This window comes from Oncorhynchus keta, unplaced genomic scaffold (genome assembly GCF_023373465.1).
Source record: "Oncorhynchus keta strain PuntledgeMale-10-30-2019 unplaced genomic scaffold, Oket_V2 Un_scaffold_14865_pilon_pilon, whole genome shotgun sequence".
NCBI lineage: Eukaryota > Metazoa > Chordata > Actinopteri > Salmoniformes > Salmonidae > Oncorhynchus > Oncorhynchus keta.
Window position 1 is genome coordinate 225,548 of NW_026290793.1, and position 20,739 is coordinate 246,286.

The window sequence follows — 20,739 nt, forward strand, 5'->3', positions numbered from 1 at the left end:
ATGGTAGTTGACACCTCCACCTCTCTATGTACAGGATGGTAGTTGACTCCTCCACCTCTCGATGTACAGGATGGTAGTTGACTCCTCCACCTCTCAATGTACAGGATGGTAGTTGACACCTCCACCTCTCTATGTACAGGATGGTAGTTGACTCCTCCACCTCTCGATGTACAGGATGGTAGTTGACTCCTCCACCTCTCGATGTACAGGATGGTAGTTGACTCCTCCCTCCACACCTCTCTATGTACAGGATGGTAGTTGACTCCTCCCTCCACACCTCTCTATGTACAGGATGGTAGTTGACTCCTCTCTATGTACAGGATGGTAGTTGACTCCTCTCTATGTACAGGATGGTAGTTGACTCCTCCCTCCACACCTCTCTATGTACAGGAGGCTAGTTGACTCCTCCCTCCACACCTCTCTATGTACAGGATGGTAGTTGACTCCTCCCTCCACACCTCTCTATGTACAGGATCCTAGTTGACTCCTCTCTATGTACAGCAGGCTCGTTGACTCCTCCCTCCACACCTCTCTATGTACAGGATGGTAGTTGACTCCTCCCTCCACACCTCTATGTATAGGATGGTAGTTGACTCCTCCCTCCACACCTCTCTATGTACAGGATGGTAGTTGACTCCTCCCTCCACACCTCTCTATGTACAGGATCGTAGTTGACTCCTCTCTATGTACAGCAGGCTCGTTGACTCCTCCCTCCACACCTCTCTATGTACAGGATGGTAGTTGACTCCTCCCTCCACACCTCTCTATGTACAGGATGGTAGTTGACTCCTCCCTCCACACCTCTCTATGTACAGGAGGGTAGTTGACTCCTCCCTCCACACCTCTCTATGTACAGGATGGTAGTTGACTCCTCCCTCCACACCTCTCTATGTACAGGATGGTAGTTGACTCCTCCCTCCACACCTCTCTATGTACAGGATGGTAGTTGACTCCTCCCTCCACACCCCCTCTATGTACAGGCTAGTTGACTCCTCCCTCCACACCTCTCTATGTACAGATGGTAGTTGACTCCTCCTCCCTCCACACTCCTCTCTATGTACAGGAGGGTAGTTGACTCCTCCCTCCACACCCTCTATGTACAGGATGGTAGTTGACTCCTCCCTCCACACCCTCTATGTACAGGATGGTAGTTGACTCCTCCCTCCACACCTCTCTATGTACAGGATGGTAGTTGACTCCTCTCTATGTACAGCACTGACTCCTCCCTCCACACCTCTCTATGTACAGGATGGTAGTTGACTCCTCCCTCCACACCTCTCTATGTACAGGATGGTAGTTGACTCCTCCCTCCACACCTCTATGTACAGGATGCTAGTTGACTCCTCCCTCCACACCTCCACACCTCTCAATGTACAGGATGGTAGTTGACTCCTCCCTCCACTCTATGTACAGCAGGCTCGTTGACTCCTCCCTCCACACCTCTCTATGTACAGGATGGTAGTTGACTCCTCCCTCCACACCTCTATGTACAGCAGGCTCATTGACTCCTCCCTCCACACCTCTCTATGTACAGGATGGTAGTTGACTCCTCCCTCCACAACTCTCTATGTACAGCAGGCTCATTGACTCCTCCCTCCACACCTCTCTATGTCAGGATGGTAGTTGACTCCTCCCTCCACACCTCTCTATGTACAGGATGGTAGTTGACTCCTCCCTCCACACCTCTCTATGTACAGGAGGGATGTAGTGATAAGTGCTGTAAGGTTGGATGTCCTGACAGACTGTTCAGACAATAACCTACAGTGACCTACAGGACACAGACAGCGCTGCTGGCTGATTTATCTGACAGACGCCTCTCTGATAGTGGACTGTCCTGTATCCAATGAGGTGATTTATCAGAGTGGAGAGTGGAGGAGAGAGGAGACTAGCTTAGCACATGTTTGCTCACAAACACACACACACACACACACACAGACACACGCAGACACACGCAGACACACGCAGACACACACGCAGACACACACGCAGACACACACGCAGACAGACCTTTAACTGAGTCAGCATTATCTACTTATCAGTGTTGTGGATGGAAACCTTTTTAAGTGATGCACCTTTGAAGGCTGTAGATCCGACATGGTGACAGAGAGAAGCTAGGCCACTGTTCGTTGTCATGGAGAGAGCCTGTCACGGCGAATTAAGGCCGTTGTCAGTGAGGAGAGAGGCCTTGAGGAGAGAGCGGTGAGCTCGGACTGACAAAATCTCAGAGATGATAGTCACGTAATACCCAACAAGTCTCAGCTTTGAAGGATCCATCGCAAGCAATTACCTGAGAGGAACAGGATGTCTTGATACTCCGCTTGGGGAGCTGGATCAGAGATAAACCCTCTCTCTTCCATCCCTCCTTTTAGTCCAAAGGATTCGACTAACAATGAGCGTGGATGCAGTTCCTCATCAACCCAAAGTTAGATTGTCATCCCAATGAAAATAACATTTCTGGCCGACTTACTAAAAAGCCCACGGATGCCAGAAAACCAATGAGTTAACAGCCAAATGAAATGCCTTCTTTAATCAACAACCTTGTAAACAACAACTGGACCTATGGTACAGGATACTACATCTACACATCATCCTAGAGAGAGAAATGCTGGATCTATCACTAGGTAGAGTTCAAGTCATGTTTATGAAACCACACGACCACGCCATTATTCCATCACTTTGTATATGCTGATCAATACAACCACAAGAGACCAAGCAATGAAGCAATAACGTCTCTGACATTAATGTCTCTGATCTCAGATCAAAATGGATCTTTAATTGGGTAGAGGAGTAGCGTTCTTAACAGAAGGGGTCCTATCAAACAGTGGTTTAGTATCCCCTCCTCAATGCCAGGCTGAAGTGGCCCTGTGTTGTATGCCTCATACGAGGCGTGATTAAAAACTCCTCTGTGGCCCCTAGCCTCTCGACCTCTGACCCCGGTCACACTCCATCTCAACCCCTCAGGAAATGAATAAAACATTTCAGACACGATAGCTATCGCATCGCGCTATCTTGGATGAGAGGGATGAAGTGAGAGGAGGAGGGTGGGGAAGAGAGACAAATCAATCAAAATCACCTCAATCTCCTCCCATCGCAGACCAATGCTTGGGGCTCGCAGACCAACGCTAGGGTCTACATTCTCAAGATGGCCGCCGATTGAAGCACTTCCTGTGGGGTTCAAGAGCATTTCCTGTGCCAGAGGGCCCTTCAGCTGGGCTACATAACATCATCAATCACTCCCTGCCTTTCTTTCCTTGTTTCTCTCACTTTCAGAGTCAGAGAGAGAGAGGGGAAACAGAGGTACACGCAAATCACGGGGAAAAATGTAATTATCGCCACAACACAAGTCTGGCTGGAAGATGGAATTTAACCCAGGGAAGAAAACAGATCTCTCTCTCTCTCTCTCTCTCTCATGAGATATATATATATATATATCCAAGGTAGATCATATCAGCAACACCCCCTCCCTCCTCCTTTCCACACAACAACACAATTACATTTGCTTCGGCTGTGAGAGAATTTGGTTGGATGATTTACTGAAGCAATCAACGCCATCTTGGACCGTTCGCTTTTCCCATAGAGAGAGAAAGTCATAATGCTTCAGAGAGACAGAAGAGAGAGCGAGAGAGACTAGTGGGACTGGGGGCCAGGGGCCCTCTTTCTCTCGGTCGGCAATCACCAGATTCTGCCTTTGATTATATTAGCATTAAACAACACCCTGACAGATATGACAAATAGGGGCATTAGAGCATGTCATTTATTCTCCACTCCCTCCCCTCTCTCCAGAACCGGCTAGGGTTCACTTCCCCTCCCCGACGTCCCCGCGCCCCGCTAGCCAAAAATCCACACTGCCCCGGTGACACCAGAGCGGATGTGTAATCTCTCTAGATTACCTCTTCTGGAGAACAAGTGAAGTGAATAATGGAAGTAAATGGGATGGAGGGGAGGAAAAGGGGAGGAGGAGGAAAAAGGCAGATGAAAGGCGGTGTTTCTTTTTAAAATATAACAGATTAAAAAAAAGCGCAGTGCGGTCTGAGAGAGAGGTGTCATTAATCAATTGTGTTTTCTGTTTTTTTTTTGTGGTGTTGAGTGGTGTTTTAAATAGGAAACCCCTCTTCTGCTAACAAACAAGGCCCAGTGGGATACAGTTATTATCCTGCATCTTTGGTGGTGTGTGTGTGTCTCTGCACTGTGGGGGTGTGTGTGTGTCTCTGCACTGTGGGGGTGTGAGTGTGTCTCTGCACTGTGGGGGTGTGAGTGTGTCTCTGCACTGTGGGGGGGTGTGAGTGTGTCTCTGCACTGTGGGGGTGTGAGTGTGTCTCTGCACTGTGGGGGTGTGTGTGTGTCTCTGCACTGTGGGGGGTGTGTGTGTCTCTGCACTGTGGGGGTGTGAGTGTGTCTCTGCACTGTGGGGGTGTGTGTGTGTCTCTGCACTATGGGTGTGTGTGTGTGTGTGTGTCTCTGCACTGTGGGGGTGTGTGTGTGTGTCTCTGCACTGTGGGGGTGTGAGTGCATTTGGTTGGGTACTTGTCTGTATAGGAGCAGTGTATGTGTTCTCACAAGCCTATAAGGAAATAGTATGTTTGTGATTATGTACGAGGTGTGTCTCTCATCCATGTATAACACACTGTGTGTGGGTGTGTTTGTATGTGTGTGAATGGGTGCTTGTGTATTTCTGTGTCCTTGTGTGTATGTGTGTGCGCATGTGTGTGTGCGCATGCGCATGTGTGTGTGCGCGCATGTGTTTGCCTGCCTGATCGTGTGCGGTATATCCATGAATGTAAATGTCCAGCAGACCATGGCCTCTCCCTGATCCCTGCACTCCACCATTAGCTGTGTGATCTATCTCCAGTTTATTGACACCCAGCCCATTGATCTACTGCTGCACCACACCTGCTATGATTCCTTCATCTGTATTCATGAATCCTCCATCAGCGCCGCACTAAATAAACTTGGACACAGAACACAACCAAACAGAAGGGGAAGCTGCTAACCGGAATCAATGCAAAGCAGAATTTCCCCTCCTCATCAGGTTGGCCCCAGCCACAGAGGAACGCTGAGGGCCACCGGGGCCGACGGTAAGGGTCAAAGGTGGACGGACAGGTCGGGAACCCTTGACCTTAAGGCCAATATCAGAGGTCATTAAAGATGCCTTCTCTCATTTGGAGAACGGGAGCGAGAGATTGGGGTGACTCTGGAATGTCCTGAGGGGAGGTGAGGAGGAGAGATGGAGGAAGAGATGGTTCCTCCATCTCCATCCTGGAGTTACTGCACTCAAGGTGAGGACGATAGGGACAATAACTCAGATGGGGTGAAGAGAAGGAGGGATAGAGAGGGAGGGAAGGAAAGAGAGAGGTGGAGGTAGAGAGAGACAAAGATGGAAGACTTGCCTGAGAACAGAGCAGCATGACTAGCTCTACCACCGAACTGCTGGACTTCATACACACCAGACCTGGAGAAAGAGAGGAGGGGAGAAAGACAGGGAGAGAGAGAAAGGAGGGGGAGAGAGAGGACATGGAGAGCGAGAGAGGGAGGGAGAGAGAGAGAATGAAAGTTTTAACTAAAATACAAGTTCACTGCCATGACAGCCATTTTGGCTGCCTTCTTCAGCGAAAATGTAGATGTGTTTAGTAGTGTGTGCACGCTCCAATGACACACAAACACAATCTGACCAGAAGTACCTAATCCGGCGACATCTGCATGGGGACAGAGTAGCATTGATGTGGCCTAATGAGTGGACATGATGTTACTGTAAACTAATACATATTGGGCCTTGTATTACAGGCTGAGACGTGGTTCAGCATATGTCTCATTGATCCTATAGTGGTAGAAGGTCTGAGGGGAAGAGGGGGGCGGGGGGTGGGGGCAGTGGAGTGGCCAGGGGTCATTTCATATGCAGAGAGGAAAAGGGACAGTGACCTCTGCATTCTCAGTTACTCTGGTCTGTGCACGCCCACACACACACGCATGTATGGACACACACGCATAATCCCCCTCACACTCCGACACACCCAACCACAACCCCCCCACACACACACACAAATCCCTAACCCCTCCCCCCTGCAGCTATCAATCAACTTTCCATTTTGTTTGGTGGCAGTAGACATCCCAAACACTCCCATTAGTGGGCTGACCCCTGACCCAGGCCTCTAGGACCCACCCTCCCTCCCTGTACCGCAGCACAGCTACAATCAGTTTGTTAAAACTGATCCACTCTATTGAGGCCTTTACCAGCCTTGATGTCATTACCAAAGGGCCTGTGTTAGTGCTGTTTAGATGAAGCGTGAGAAATGTCCCGTAATTCTGCAGTGTGTATACTGGTGTGCCTGTGTCTGAGGGTGGGATGGTAGGTTAGCCCTCAGATTATTGACAGTCAGGTTGGAAATCTAGAGAAACCTTTTATTGGGATAAGTGGTTCATATAAAAGACGAGTTTGATATCATTAGAATCTAGTGTGTGTGTGTATGTGTGAGTGTGTGTAAGGACTTTGTGACATCTGCTGATGTAATGAGGGCTTTATAAATGCATTTGATTTGTGTGGAAATCCATGTGGTCCATGATGCTCTCTAGACGGGTACTTACTGGTGCCCTCGATGAGGAGCTCCTGTCCGTGACTACCCAGCAGGGTGCGAGAGAGGAAGGGGGCAAAGTCCACAAAGATCTCTCTCAGTAGGGGGCAGCCTTATCCAGAGCATGCTCCAGTCTCTCTGAGATACTGAGGGAAGATGAGACACTCATATTCAAACACATGCACGTTACACGTTTACACCAGGCAAATATGTAGAATAGAATATTCAAATGCATAGAGGTGACTTTATATCTGAAATTGATCCACAAAGCAGCAGCTAAAACCACTACAGAATCCACAATATTGTCGAACATCACAACACAAATAGACAAAAAATTAAGAATGTGTGTGTGTATCACCTCATACTGGGGCTGTGTCCCGGGTCATTGGGGACAGCGTGGGGACAGATGGCAGGTTGGTGCTGGCTGATCCTGGTGGAAACCAGAGAGCCTCATTATTAGTCTGGGAGCAGGACAGGACAGTAGACACACACGAACAGAAGAGCGCACACACACACACACACACACACTCACACACACACACACACACACACACACACACACACACACACACCTCCCTCATCCACCTCAATGCATTTCTACATAAAGGAAGGAGTGGAGTATAAATGTGGTTTCTGGAGATAATCCAGTGGTTCATTATTAGCATCATTATCAGTATAAGTATCGTTAATAGTATCATTATTATAATATTCGCATCAGTACCTTTATTAGTATCAGTACCTTTATTAGTATCAGTACCTTTATTAGTATCAGTACCTTTATTAGTATCAGTACCTTTATTAGTATCAGTACCTTTATTAGTATCAGTACCATTATTAGTATCAGTACCATTATTTGTACCAGCATCAGTATTAGTATCAGCATCATTATTCGTACCAGCATCAGTATTCATACCAGCATCAGTATTAGTACCAGCATCAGTATCATTATTAGTATAAGTATCATTATTAGTATCAGTATCATTATTAGTATCATTATTAGCATTATTAGTATCATTATTAGTATCAGTATCATTATTAGTATCAGTATCATTATTAGCATCATTATCAGTATCATTATTAGCATCATTATCAGTATCATTATTAGCATCATTATCAGTATTAGCATCATTATCAGTATCAGTATCATTATTAGTATCAGTATCATTATTAGCATCATTATTAGTATCAGTATCGTTATTAGTATCAGTATCATTATTAGTACCAGCATCAGTATTAGTATCAATATCATTATTCGTATCAGTATCATTATTCATATCAGTATCATTATTCGTAACAGTATCATTATTAGTATCAGTATCATTATTCGTATCAGTACCATTATTAGTATCAGTACCATTATTAGTATCAGTATCATTATAAGTATCATTATTAGCATCAGTATCATTACTCGTATCAGTATCATTATTCGTATCATTATCATTATTCGTATCATTATCATTATTCGTATCAGTACCATTATTAGTATCAGTATCATTATTAGTATCATTATTAGCATCAGTATCATTATAAGTATCATTATTAGCATTAGTATCATTACTCGTATCAGTATCAATATTAGTATCAGTATCATTGTTAGTATCAGTACCATTATTAGTATCAGTATCATTATTCGTATCAGTATTATTAGTATCAGTATCAATATTCGCATCAGTATCAATATTCGCATCAGTATCAATATTCGCATCAGTACCTTTATTAGTATCAGTACCTTTATTAGTATCAGTACCATTATTAGTATCAGTACCATTATTTGTACCAGCATCAGTATTCGTACCAGCATCAGTATTCATACCAGCATCAGTATTAGTACCAGCATCAGTATCATTATTAGTATAAGTATCATTATTAGTATCAGTATCATTATTAGTATCATTATTAGCATTATTAGTATCAGTATCGTTATTAGTATCAGTAGCATTATTGATATCAGTATCATTATTAGCACCATTATCAGTATCATTATTATTAGTATCAGTATCATTATTAGTATCAGTATCATTATTAGTATCAGTATCATTATTAGTATCAGTATCGTTATTAGTATCAGTATCGTTATTAGTATCAGTATCGTTATTAGTACCGGCCTCAGTATTAGTATCAGTATTAGTATCAATATCGCTATTGGTACCAGTATCGTTATTGGTATCAGTATCGTTATTAGTATCATTATTAGCATCATTATTAGTATCAGTATCATTATTAGTATCCGTAGCATTATTAGTATCAGTATCATTATTAGCACCATTATTAGTATCAATACCTTTATTAGTATCAGTACCTTTATTAGTATCAGTACCTTTATTAGTATCAGTACCTTTATTAGTATCAGTACCATTATTTGTACCAGCATCAGTATTAGTACCAGCATCAGTATCAGCATCATTATTCGTATCAGCATCAGTATTAGTACCAGCATCACTTTTAGTACCAGCATCACTTTTAGTACCAGCATCACTTTTAGTACCAGCATCACTTTTAGTACCAGCATCATTATTAGTATCAGTATCATTATTAGTATCAGTATCATTATTAGCATCATTATCAGTATCATTATTAGCACCATTATTAGTATCAGTATCATTATTAGTATCAGTATCATTATTAGCAGCATTATTCATATCAGTATCATTATTGGTAGCAGTATCGTTATTGGTATCAGTATCGTTATTGGTATCAGTATCGTTATTGGTATCAGTATCATTATTAGCATCAGTATCATTATTAGTATCCGTAGCATTATTAGTATCAGTATCATTATTAGCATCATTATTAGTATCAGTATCGTTATTAGTATCAGTATCATTATTAGTACCAGCATCAGTATTAGTATCAGTATTAGTATCAATATCATTATTCATATCCATATCATTATTCGTATCCATATCGTTATTAGTATCAGTATCGTTATTAGTATCAGTATCGTTATTAATATGATTATCAGTATCAGTACCATTACTAGTCTGATAGCAGGATATGACAATACATTGGCCCTCCACACCAATACATTACTACTGAAGGAACAGTGGCTCAATAAATCTGTTTTGAGGGTTTCCATTCTAATGTTCCAGAACGGGTGGATGTATGTGTGTGTGGGATAAGTGTAGTGTAATTGTCTGGTGTTAGATAGTGGATGATGTAGAGCTGCCTCCGTACAGCTTCCTTCCACTTGGGCACAGATCATTTTGTTCATGTATGGCCTAATTAATGCTCCATTCATCAGGAATATTCATGCAGATTGTTTTTACAAACCAGCATGGATATTAGCATGTTTTTCTTTTACACACCACTATGGATACAGGATTTGTTTGCCTTTTGAGCTGATTTTGGACTGAACAATTTCAAAATGTTCCGGTAAATAATGAAAATGATTTTATATAAAGTAAGCAAAAAGTCTACTTTTTTTAATTAACACATTTGCTTTCATCGCTTTGGGCACATATTCATGAAATGACTTCCATGACACCGTCCTCGCGGCAGAGACACACGAGTCTATAACGTCTACAAAGCACAACGTTTGATTGATCTGGCAATAATTCTATTTCACTGTCGCCCATAAATTCCATAATGCCCGGCTGAATACATGGAGGCGAATCCTCTGGTGTTCGGTGGGCTTGTTTTTCACAGCAGTAAGGGAAGGTCTCAGAGCGGGGATAACTCTTAGGGAATGACAGGCTGTGGACTGGAATGTGTGTGTGTGGACACGGGGCCCCGTCTTTAAGCACCACTGTGCTGGCCCGTTGAGAGGCTCCCAGTGGACATGAAGTAGCTCCTTCAAACAGTGGTAAAAATTAACTTCTCTCTATTAATCCTCCCACTGGCCCCCTTAAAACACACACACACACACACACACACCGCCTTTCACACACACTCCTCTCAAAGCACACACACACACACACACTTACGCAAACATTTCCCACCTAAAACACACACACACACATATAAAACATGCTCTATCCACACACAGAACATGAAAGAAATGTCAATAGGTCTTCTGCCCAGTGTTTACCGACTGTCACCATGGACTAAGAGTCCTACTCCACTCAATAGACAAGACTGCATAGAAAACAATGTGGACTTGATATAGTTTATACATTAATCTATGATTCTATAACTTATGCATAATTTATCATTCATATTCACTGTATAATTCCTAGTTCTACGACACACAGATCCTTTCGTTCTTTACCTAATGTCAACATGGCATCATCACATTTAAGCCAAACCTAAATAAATACCCCATTAAGACCGAATAAAAGTCTGCATTAGTGCTGCAGTCAGAGTACTGTACTATATAGCGTCTGACAGTGATCCCTGATAACGCACTAATCCTGTAATAATGCTGCTCGGTCTGCCTGCTCTGCTGTGTTCCAGGCTAACTGGATTACACAGCGTGGAGGGAACATTTAGAAAGACACACTGAAATACTATCCTACATTTTATTCATCTAGCAGACGCTCTTATCCAGAGTGACTTACAGGAGCAATGAGGGTTAAGTGCCTTGCTCAAGGGCACATCGGCAGATTTTTCACCTAGCTGGCTCGGGGATTACAGCCCCAACGCTCTTAACCACTAGGCTACCTGCCACCTTATACTGAGGGACTCATCTATGGAACCTAACATAGAAGTACTGCGAAGGCTTAAGGAGGCAGATTAGGGACTGTGGTATCAACACAGGTTTTAGGAAGAGGATAAGACGACTCTTTTACTTTCAGATAAGCTGCAAAGCACATCATACGGTGATATTTTGAAAGTTCAATATCTTGAAAACTTCACTGCGGACAAGCAAAACATTTGGGACTGTAAAAAAAAATGTTGACAGGTATTTTCCTTGGGTTTGGCAAGCTTGAATTCTTGGTGTTGTCATTGACTTCTCCTTTGATGCAGCTCTGACGTGCCATCTCCGTAGCATGGTAACCTTACTGCTGGGACACCTAACATACCTCCTAATGTCTGGGACTCACCGGCTGCAGCCTCAGCGGTGGTGCTCTGGGAGGCATCGCCCGTGGAAACCACGGCAACGTTGTTGACTGGTGTCCCCGGCGGCCCCCACAGCAGCGGTGGCTGATGGGACAGGAGTGGAGGAGCCTGGGGACGGAGCCCCGCCCACCTTCTTGGGCGCCACCCGAACACTTCTGTAAAAGATGAATAAATATGAAAACGTGTGTTGAATACTATTACACATTAGAAAATCCATTCCTTGAGACATCTGAATAACTAAGGACATAAGAACAGAACTTTTGTCATTCTAGAATATAAACAATAGTGATGATGTCAGTTTAGTAGGCATACTGCATAGTGAGATGTGATTGATAAGACAGGCTGCAGCATGCGAAAACAACAGTACAGGATCCCATTTAGACAGTAGAGTCATTAGAGGTCTATTTCCCTGACACAGAATATTCAGTAATGGCTGCATCCATCTTGCCTGAAATCGATTGGCTCCCTGCAACACTCACTCACTCAGTAAGTCAGTAAACATTGTGATTTATTAACGGAAGGTCCACCATTACAAATAATATTAAATCTTCAATACATTGTTAGGGATGTGACCACGACAACATACAAAATTGGAAAATCTGGATTCTGGCTCGGAGACAAATGGAGCACACACGACAGAAAAGTAGGAATTCCTGATAAATAAATCTGATATATTTTGGTAATCAGCTGGAAGGAATAAGATCATTTAAAGGTATCAGCAGATGAACCTGCTCTTTCTTACACAATATAGCTCAAAGAAAAGAAGCTACCGCACATTGTTCTTGCTATGTATCCCATTTGTTTTGAGCCAACAGTTGGGACACAGCCTTTGTAGTGGTTTTACCTCTACTATTGTTTTAAACACATGGATAACAGACATGGTCATAGACCCACAGCAGAAGCTGTAGTAAACTACTTTACTCTTAGGATACCTTAGGTTACACTAGGGGTGGGCAACATGCGGCCCGCGGACAGGATCCGGCCCGCAAGCCCATTCATTCTGTGTCCAGCTGGAGGTTTGGTTAGGGGGTTTGGTTAAAAAGCACTCCAGGACACTCTTGAACGTCTACAAATATATAGAAGGTACGTGAGACGTTATAATGATATATGTTTACACTGTATCCCTGTCCTCAAGGTCCCTACTGTATACTATGGGCCAGTGTTGGAGGTCCTGGTCTACCCCATCCATAACACAGTGGTCTGTGTAGGTTACAGATGATGTGGACGTCGATTAAGGCAGGGGGGTTGGGTTAAATGCGGAAGACACATTTCAGTTGAATGCATTCAGTTCTCCCCCCTTTCCCTGACCAATGCTGCATCGCTATATCTCTACAGTATGGGTCCTAGTGTACTACCATACGTAACGTGGTCTGGTGTGCTACTTGAGTCACAGGTTACTAATACCAGTGTATCCCTCTCCCTAGGGGCCAGTGCTGTAGGAGACCTGGTGCCCTCCTATCAATAACATCCTTACAGGAAGAGAGCGGAAACAGCGTCTGGATAAAGCTGTCAGTTTAAACTAGGCTTCCTGACAGGCCAGTGGCCCTATCAAAGTAGACCTGGGCCTTCTTATCAGTGCTGACACAGAGGGAGCATGGCCTAATCACTACCTACTGGTCAAACACACACACACACACACACACACACACACACACAACACACAGAGAGAGAAACTCACACACACAGAGAAACACACACAGAGAGGAGTATGTTGACTGGGCTTCAGTAGCTCCGCAGACAGAAAGCTGGCGTTGGTATCAAAGCAGGGCCTGGATGATTTAAGACGGCAGATGACACACATTAGGCTGAAGGTACTTTGGATGTTAAACACTGACTGGTTCTGACCCCGCTGTGATCTATGCTGCAGGATGATACAGTCTGGCTGCAGAAATACCAGCTTAGCGGTTTAGTCTACTGTCTTCACACACACTGTTTAGTACATACAGGTAATGTTTTAGCTACTTCTGCTGAATGCACTTATGGCACGTTCCTCTGGATAAGAGTGTTTTGCATAATTTCTCAAATGAAATCAATGTATTCCACAATGGTAGCTGTCTTATTTGGTGTTGTAGTCTTATTTCTAGAACAGGAATCATTGTGGAATACATTGTTTTCATTTGAGAAATTATGCCAAACACTCTTATGTCCGTAATGTATATTGTAAATTCCTTCAATCCATCATTGAACAGGAATCAACTACTGCTGGCTATCTTCAAGCATATCACAGGTTTTATTGCCAATATGGCCGCTCTATAATTGTGGTAGTGTATAACCATCTGCAGTTCCAATGTTGAATCTGTGACATTAATATGACTTAAAGGGACAGTTCACCCAAATTACAAAACAAGGTATGACAGCAATCCACACTTTGGATTAGTTTCCTTGGCATTGTTTACACATGCTAACTTTAGCATTTGTGGCACAAATCCCATTTATGTCATGGGACCGATATTAGCATTTTCGCGCATCATGTCCAAATCATTTATAAGTGACTTTGTTGACTTCACAATCAATTTGAGATACTTTCGGATGATTTGGCACCAAACAATCACCTCAGCCCTTAATTAATGGCCCTCTTCTGAACAGTAAAGGACATAAGAAATAAGAATTAATACACTAGCTAATCAGCCTCGGCTCACAGTCAAAAACCCACCGCTGTCCCTTCGCAGTGGTTGGTAACAACTATCCTATTCTGCTTTACACTTAACCTATTTGTAGATCAAACAATCAAATGGGCTGACTCTCAGGACCTAGCTTGCTAAGCGGTAACTTTATACACAGGCGCTCACTTTCTCACTTACACTTTCAGCCTGTAAGCACATTCCTCGATTCAACTCTTAGGAATAGCAGAGATTAATGAAATTGCTTGTGTTTACAGGGCGGCAAGCCGGTTATTAGTTAAAACCTCTAAATTATTCAGGCCCTGACAGCCCAGAAACCCAGGGCTTTGCTTCTCCCAGCTCCTCTCCTGGTCGTGGGTTTAACAGTAACAGCCAAGCACCTGCTCCTGACGGCTGATTAATCGACAGGGGCGTGGGGCTCAACGATAAGTGTAGCTAATAACCTAACTAAATTATTTAAAGGCCTGAGTTGCTGGGGAACAGATGGAGAACCTAACACTGAACCCCAACCCTGTACCGCCACCCACACCCACACCCCTCCCCATGGGCTTGACATAGCCTGTCTTCTCTTACTCATAACCAGTGCAGAGAACCAGACCATGGTCTCTCCTGTCTCTCTCCAGCCGCTGTCGACACCTCTCTCCCTGGGTGCTTCACATCAGCACCACCCCTGATACTAGTGACTCCCATCCAATCTAGTCAGTATCTGACCAGCCAGGTTTACTGGATAGGCCTTTCCCTTCTGGTATGACTTAGAGTAGACATATCTGGCACTGCCTTTCCCTTCTGGTATGACTTAGAGTAGACATATCTGGCCAACTCTTTCCCTTCTGGTATGACTTAGAGTAGACATATCTGGCACTGCCTTCTCCTTCTGGTATGACTTAGAGTAGACATATCTGGCACTGCCTTTCCCTTCTGGTATGACTTAGAGTAGACATATCTGGCACTGCCTTTCCCTTCTGGTATGACTTAGAGTAGACATATCTGGCACTGCCTTTCCCTTCTGGTATGACTTAGAGTAGACATATCTGGCACTGCCTTCCCTTCTGGTATGACTTAGAGTAGACATATCTGGCACTGCCTTTCCCTTCTGGTATGACTTAGAGTAGACATATCTGGCACTGCCTTTCCCTTCTGGTATGTCTTAGGTAGACATATCTGGCTTTTTCCTTCCCCTTCTGGTATGACTTAGAGTAGACATATCTGGCACTGCCTTTCCCTTCTGGTATGACTTAGAGTAGACATATCTAGCTGCCTTTCCCTTCTGGTATGACTTAGAGTAGACATATCTGGCACTGCCTTCCCCTTCTGGTATGACTTACAGTAGACATATCTGGCACTGCCTTTCCTTCTGGTATGACTTAGAGTAGACATATCTGGCACTGCCTTTCCCTTCTGGTATGACTTAGAGTAGACATATCTGGCACTGCCTTTCCCTTCTGGTATGACTTAGAGTAGACATATCTGGCACTGCCTTTTCCTTCTGGTATGACTTACAGTAGACATATCTGGCACTGCCCTTCCCTTCTGGTATGACTTAGGTAGACATATCTGGCACTGCCCCTTTCCCTTCTGGTATGACTTAGAGTAGACATATCTGGCACTTTTCCCTTCTGGTATGACTTAGAGTAGACATATCTGGCACTGCCTTTCTCTTCTGGTATGACTTAGGTAGACATATCTGGCTGCCTTCCCCTTCTGGTATGACTTAAGAGTAGACATATCTGGCACTGCCTTTCCCTTCTGGTATGACTTAGAGTAGACATATCTGGCACTACCTTTCCCTTCTGGTATGACTTAGGTAGACATATCTGGCACTACCATTTCCTTCTGGTATGACTTAGAGTAGACATATCTGGCACTGCCCTTCCCTTCTGGTATGACTTAGAGTAGACATATCTGGCACTGCCCTTCCCTTCTGGTATGACTTAGAGTAGACATATCTGGCACTGCCTTTCCCTTCTGGTATGACTTAGAGTAGACATATCTGGCACTGCCCTTTCCTTCTGGTATGACTTAGAGTAGACATATCTGGCACTGCCCTTCCCTTCTGGTATGACTTAGAGTAGACATATCTGGCACTGCCTTTCCCTTTTGGTATGACTTAGAGTAGACATATCTGGCACTGCCTTTCCCTTCTGGGTATGACTTAGAGTAGACATATCTGGCACTGCCCTTTCTGATGGCTATAGTAGAGTATGTGAATTATTTAATCATCCAACACGATCACGCAATACCAGCTACACATGTTTACGTATCGTGTTTTCAAACATGGTTCACACTTGCAAAAGAACAACAGGCCATTAGTCCGAATCCCACATGGGAATTGTTAAGTGGGCTGAACTATATTTTAATTCCCAAGTGGACGTTGAGGTTAGCATCAGATTCCCACCACAGGCAGGCTTAACAGGACACATTGAAGTAAATATCCAGATGAATGCTAACTGCATGTCTCATACTGTGCCCCCTCAGAGGCGCCCTCCCCCTACCCCCATTCTCCTGTTTATCCTTATGGCTTATTCATGTAAGGGGATGGGGTGGGGCCCCAGCAACTGTCTGTCTGTCTGTGTCCCATTCAGTCTGGCTTTGATCTTCCTCCCTCTCCCTGCATGCGGCCCTGTGCATGTGAATCATGCCCTCCTGTGTTCTTTATACCCCCACAACAACAACCCCTTTCCAACCTCAACGGTCTACCCCGTCACTTTCAGTCACAGCGTCCGGTTGGACCTGGCCTTGATGACATCAGTGATTAAAGACAGTAGTGTTTGGCCTGAGGACAGCAGAGGTGGTGAGAAAGAAGGGAGAGATGGAGCACCCTCCATGTCTCTCCCAGTGTGACAGGGGATCACTAAGGTTCCTATTCAAGGAGGCCCATTGTCATCTATCTGGTCTGACAAGTATCTCTGTCATGGCAGTATGCTGTTTGTTGATCACAGTATGTTCAAGTGCCAATGAGCAACTAGCCATGATATTTGCATTCAATAAATTTCTTTGCAATTCCTTACCACAAAACATCACATTTTCAACATGGCCGATCTTTGCGTTACAAGTCCAACTTACAGCATTCAAAATGCCTTACTAACACAAATGTCAAACTAACACCCACATTGGCTGGTGTAACATGCCATGTAAATCACACTGCTATTCTTCCTCCCGTAGATGACTGTTTACCGGGGCTCTGGTTAGCATCAGCAAATATTTGTGGACTTTGTCATAACAGGGCATATCCCGAGACGAATGTATGTATGGCAGAATCTAGCCGACCGGGCCTCCCATCTCTCTACTAGTAAATAAATCAGAGTGATACTTCACCTCTGACCCGGCCATTTATCTGGGAGATCCTGATTTTTCCTTCAGTAATTTAAAACCCTGGGACCAGTTATTTGGATGGGAAGGCGGTTGGTTCCCATGTTTTGGCGTAGGTGTCAGCCTATCTGTCTGCCGCTGTCACTGAGACTTCAGGACTTTATGATGAACTACTGCTGTGTTTGAGCCTGAGGTACCTGAGCAGAGCTGGGCGATAAGTACAAGAATCCATATTGCGATACATTGCCCTAATTGATGTGATAACAATAACTAAAGCGATAGCTTTATAACAGTCATGTACACCACAGTTAAATCATTTACACTACTATTACTAGTTTGATGGTTGTAGCCATTAATTGTCACATTTACAAATCACTCATATTGGAAATGTATTTCATTTCAAACTTTACATTTTCTCTAGAAAAGGCTACTTATCATCATGAACGATATCAGCAAAATGCCTAAGTCCCGGTGGTGTCAAAAAAACAAGGTTTATCGTCCCAGCTCCATTCCGGAACCATTTAGTGATCAGATTCATTTATATCATCATAGAAGTCTCTGTTTATTATTGTCAGAATCATATTCATTTGTTGTCTTAAAAGATGACTCAACTCTAAAATAAATACTTTCTGGGAACTATTTTAACCATTTCAAATACACCTACACAGATTTCCCTACCATCTGAGTGAAAATGAAAAGCTAAAAGTCTGCACTGTACAGAGATTAAGTAGACCTGAGAGAGAGAGGAGCAGGGGAGAGCAGAGCCCAGACCTCAACACAGACAGTAGAGAGTAGACCTGAGAGAGAGAGGAGCAGGGGAGAGCAGAGTCCAGACCTCAACACAGACGGTAGAGAGTAGACCTGAGAGAGAGAGGAGCAGGGGAGAGCAGAGTCCAGACCTCAACACAGACGGTAGAGAGTAGACCTGAGAGAGAGGAGCAGGGGAGAGCAGAGCCCAGACCTCAACACAGACGGTAGAGAGTAGACCTGAGAGAGAGAGGAGCAGGGGAGAGCAGAGCCCAGACCTCAACACAGACGGTAGAGAGTAGACCTGAGAGAGAGAGGAGCAGGGGAGAGCAGAGCCCAGACCTCAACACAGACGGTAGAGAGTAGACCTGAGAGAGAGAGGAGCAGAGCCCAGACCTCAACACAGACGGTAGAGAGTAGACCTGAGAGAGAGAGGAGCAGGGGAGAGCAGAGCCCAGAACTCAACACAGAGCACAGCCACGCAGTAGAGAGCAGGAACCACCAAGATAACCAGGCATCTCCGAGCCAGAGGTTTCAGGGTCTGTGAGGGTAGGCGGATCCTGATGGGAGATAAAGGTAGAAGACCAGAGGAGGGGTGTGCTGACCTGGGAACCCCAGACCCCGGGCCATCATCTCTGGGTTTAGAGGGGCCGGGAGCTGCCTGGGCTGGGGCCAGCTAGGGTTCTGACTGGGGCTCCCTGTGGCGAGGTAGAGCTGTTACTCTATGCTCTCCAGCTCTCCTCCTCTCCAACGCTAACGGCCCCGGGAGCCGCTCTAATCCCACCAGATATGAGGAGTGCCCAGAGTCCTGACAAAGCATTCCACAGATAAAGAGGCTGAGGATCACAGGGATGCCTCGGAATTCCCACCGATTGGAAGAGGAGTAGTGTGGCGGGGTGGAAGAGGGAGGGGAGGTGATGGAGAAACGCTTTCTTTCTTCCTTGGCATGAGAACCTTGACTAGGTGTCTCTCTTCCTGTGGAGGGAGGGGGGGGGATCTTGTTCTCTCTTTCCCGCTCGCTCGCTCTTTCCCTCTCCCTCGCTCTTTCCCTCTCCCTCGCTCTTTCCCTCTCCCTCGCTCTTTCCCTCTCCCTCGCTCTTTCCCTCTCCCTCGCTCTTTCCCTCTCCCTTTTTCTCTCTCCCTGCTTCCTTTGTGTCTGGTGTGCTACAGGGAGATTTCCCCCAAATACAAACCAGACCTCGTTCTCAGTCCGTCCGTCAGCTCTCTCTCACTTAGAGATGTCTGTATAGTCTGTATAGGTACAGTACACCCACCCACACACAGCAGCGCCTTGGGTTCCCACTAAGTCTCTGACCGCTCGCCCCCTCACTCCATAGGGGATCCATCTAGCCAGCTTCTCTTTCCCTTATTATAGTACCAGAGAGACAGACAGCCTAGCCCACGGTGCAGACAGAGAGAAAGAAAGACCGGGAGAGAGAGAGAGACGAAAAAGAGAAGCTATTAAATATCAGTGACAAGGTGAAAAGAAACAGCTTCCTGCTGGCTGCCACAGAGTCGTCTTTTAGATCAGTCTCTCTCTCTTCTCTCCCTTCCTCTCCGCCTCTGGCAGATGCCTCGATTGTTTTGATGTGTTTTCCTGAAGACAGGTACTTTGTAGCCCTGTTTATTTGTGTTGAGAAGCCACGTCGACAGGCAAACCAGGGAGCTACAGGGATGGGATCGGGGGGGTACAAAAGTTTAAGGGGGTCTGTGATGGTAGTGGGTTTCTGTTGTGATGCTTCCTCGCCTTCACTTAGTACATGTTCATGTTGGACCGTTTCAAGGTAGGGAGGTGAGGGGTTAAGAGCTGTGAGGCTGTGAACCGTGTCAAGAGGTATTTAAAAAGTTAGCAGACTCCGATACAGAGATCAGCCTTTGATAGACTGACCCCTGATTCTAAAACTCTGTGGCCCACGCACCTGTCAAAGGATCTGAACTGGTTGGGGTTGTTTCCCATAGCAGCTTCCAGGAAGGCCGGCGGCAGAAGGCTGGGGTCCACCATGATGTCATCAGCAGGCGCCGAGACCAGGCTGCGCAGGATGTCCTTCACGTTCTTCCCGCCCCTGGCGTCCGCCGTGGGGTTGTCTCTGTGACCCCTGACCTCTGAGGAGAGGGTGGACAGGGCCTCGGACACGGCGTCGGGCCCCTGGGCGGTGGTGTCCGCCTCGCTGGGGGCCACGGAGCTATGGTCATCCCCGATGCCAGAGTCTCGGCGACGGAGGGACACACTGCTCTCCAGGTCGGGACCGCCAGAGACAGCATTACTGTCTGATGGGAGGAATCATTAAAGGAGGTTTATAAACGTTGAGAAAAACCTGAACCTTCTACGTGCTTCAAAAATTACTTTGAGAATCTACTACAGTAATTGTAAACTACTTTAAAGACTATCAACACACCAGTACATTTCAAGGCACAATCAAGACAATTGGAAATTCCATATATAAGTAATGTATAAGAGAGAGATTGACATGTTGAGGGATGGACACTTGGCTAGATGG

General features: G+C 45.1%; 2 protein-coding genes across 2 annotated transcripts in view; both read right to left on the bottom strand.

The window, feature by feature from the left end:
• The window catches only part of LOC118381187 (lipopolysaccharide-responsive and beige-like anchor protein), a 223,833-nt gene extending 217,119 nt beyond the window's left edge, over nt 1-6,714 (bottom strand). The window contains exons 1-2 of the mRNA XM_052513987.1: nt 6,580-6,714; nt 5,388-5,449 (exon numbers count right to left, since the gene is read on the bottom strand). Coding sequence (XP_052369947.1) covers nt 5,388-5,438 — 51 coding nt within the window. The 5' untranslated portion in view covers nt 5,439-5,449; nt 6,580-6,714. The remainder of the gene's footprint in view (nt 1-5,387; nt 5,450-6,579) is intronic.
• Nucleotides 6,715-6,930: 216 nt separating this feature from the next.
• Nucleotides 6,931-20,739, bottom strand: part of LOC127927514 (lipopolysaccharide-responsive and beige-like anchor protein) — a 54,271-nt gene continuing 40,462 nt past the window's right edge. Inside the window, exons 20-22 of the mRNA XM_052513986.1 lie at nt 20,161-20,509; nt 11,549-11,719; nt 6,931-6,996 (exon numbers count right to left, since the gene is read on the bottom strand). Of these exons, the coding sequence (XP_052369946.1) occupies nt 11,560-11,719; nt 20,161-20,509 (509 nt within the window). The 3' untranslated portion in view covers nt 6,931-6,996; nt 11,549-11,559. The remainder of the gene's footprint in view (nt 6,997-11,548; nt 11,720-20,160; nt 20,510-20,739) is intronic.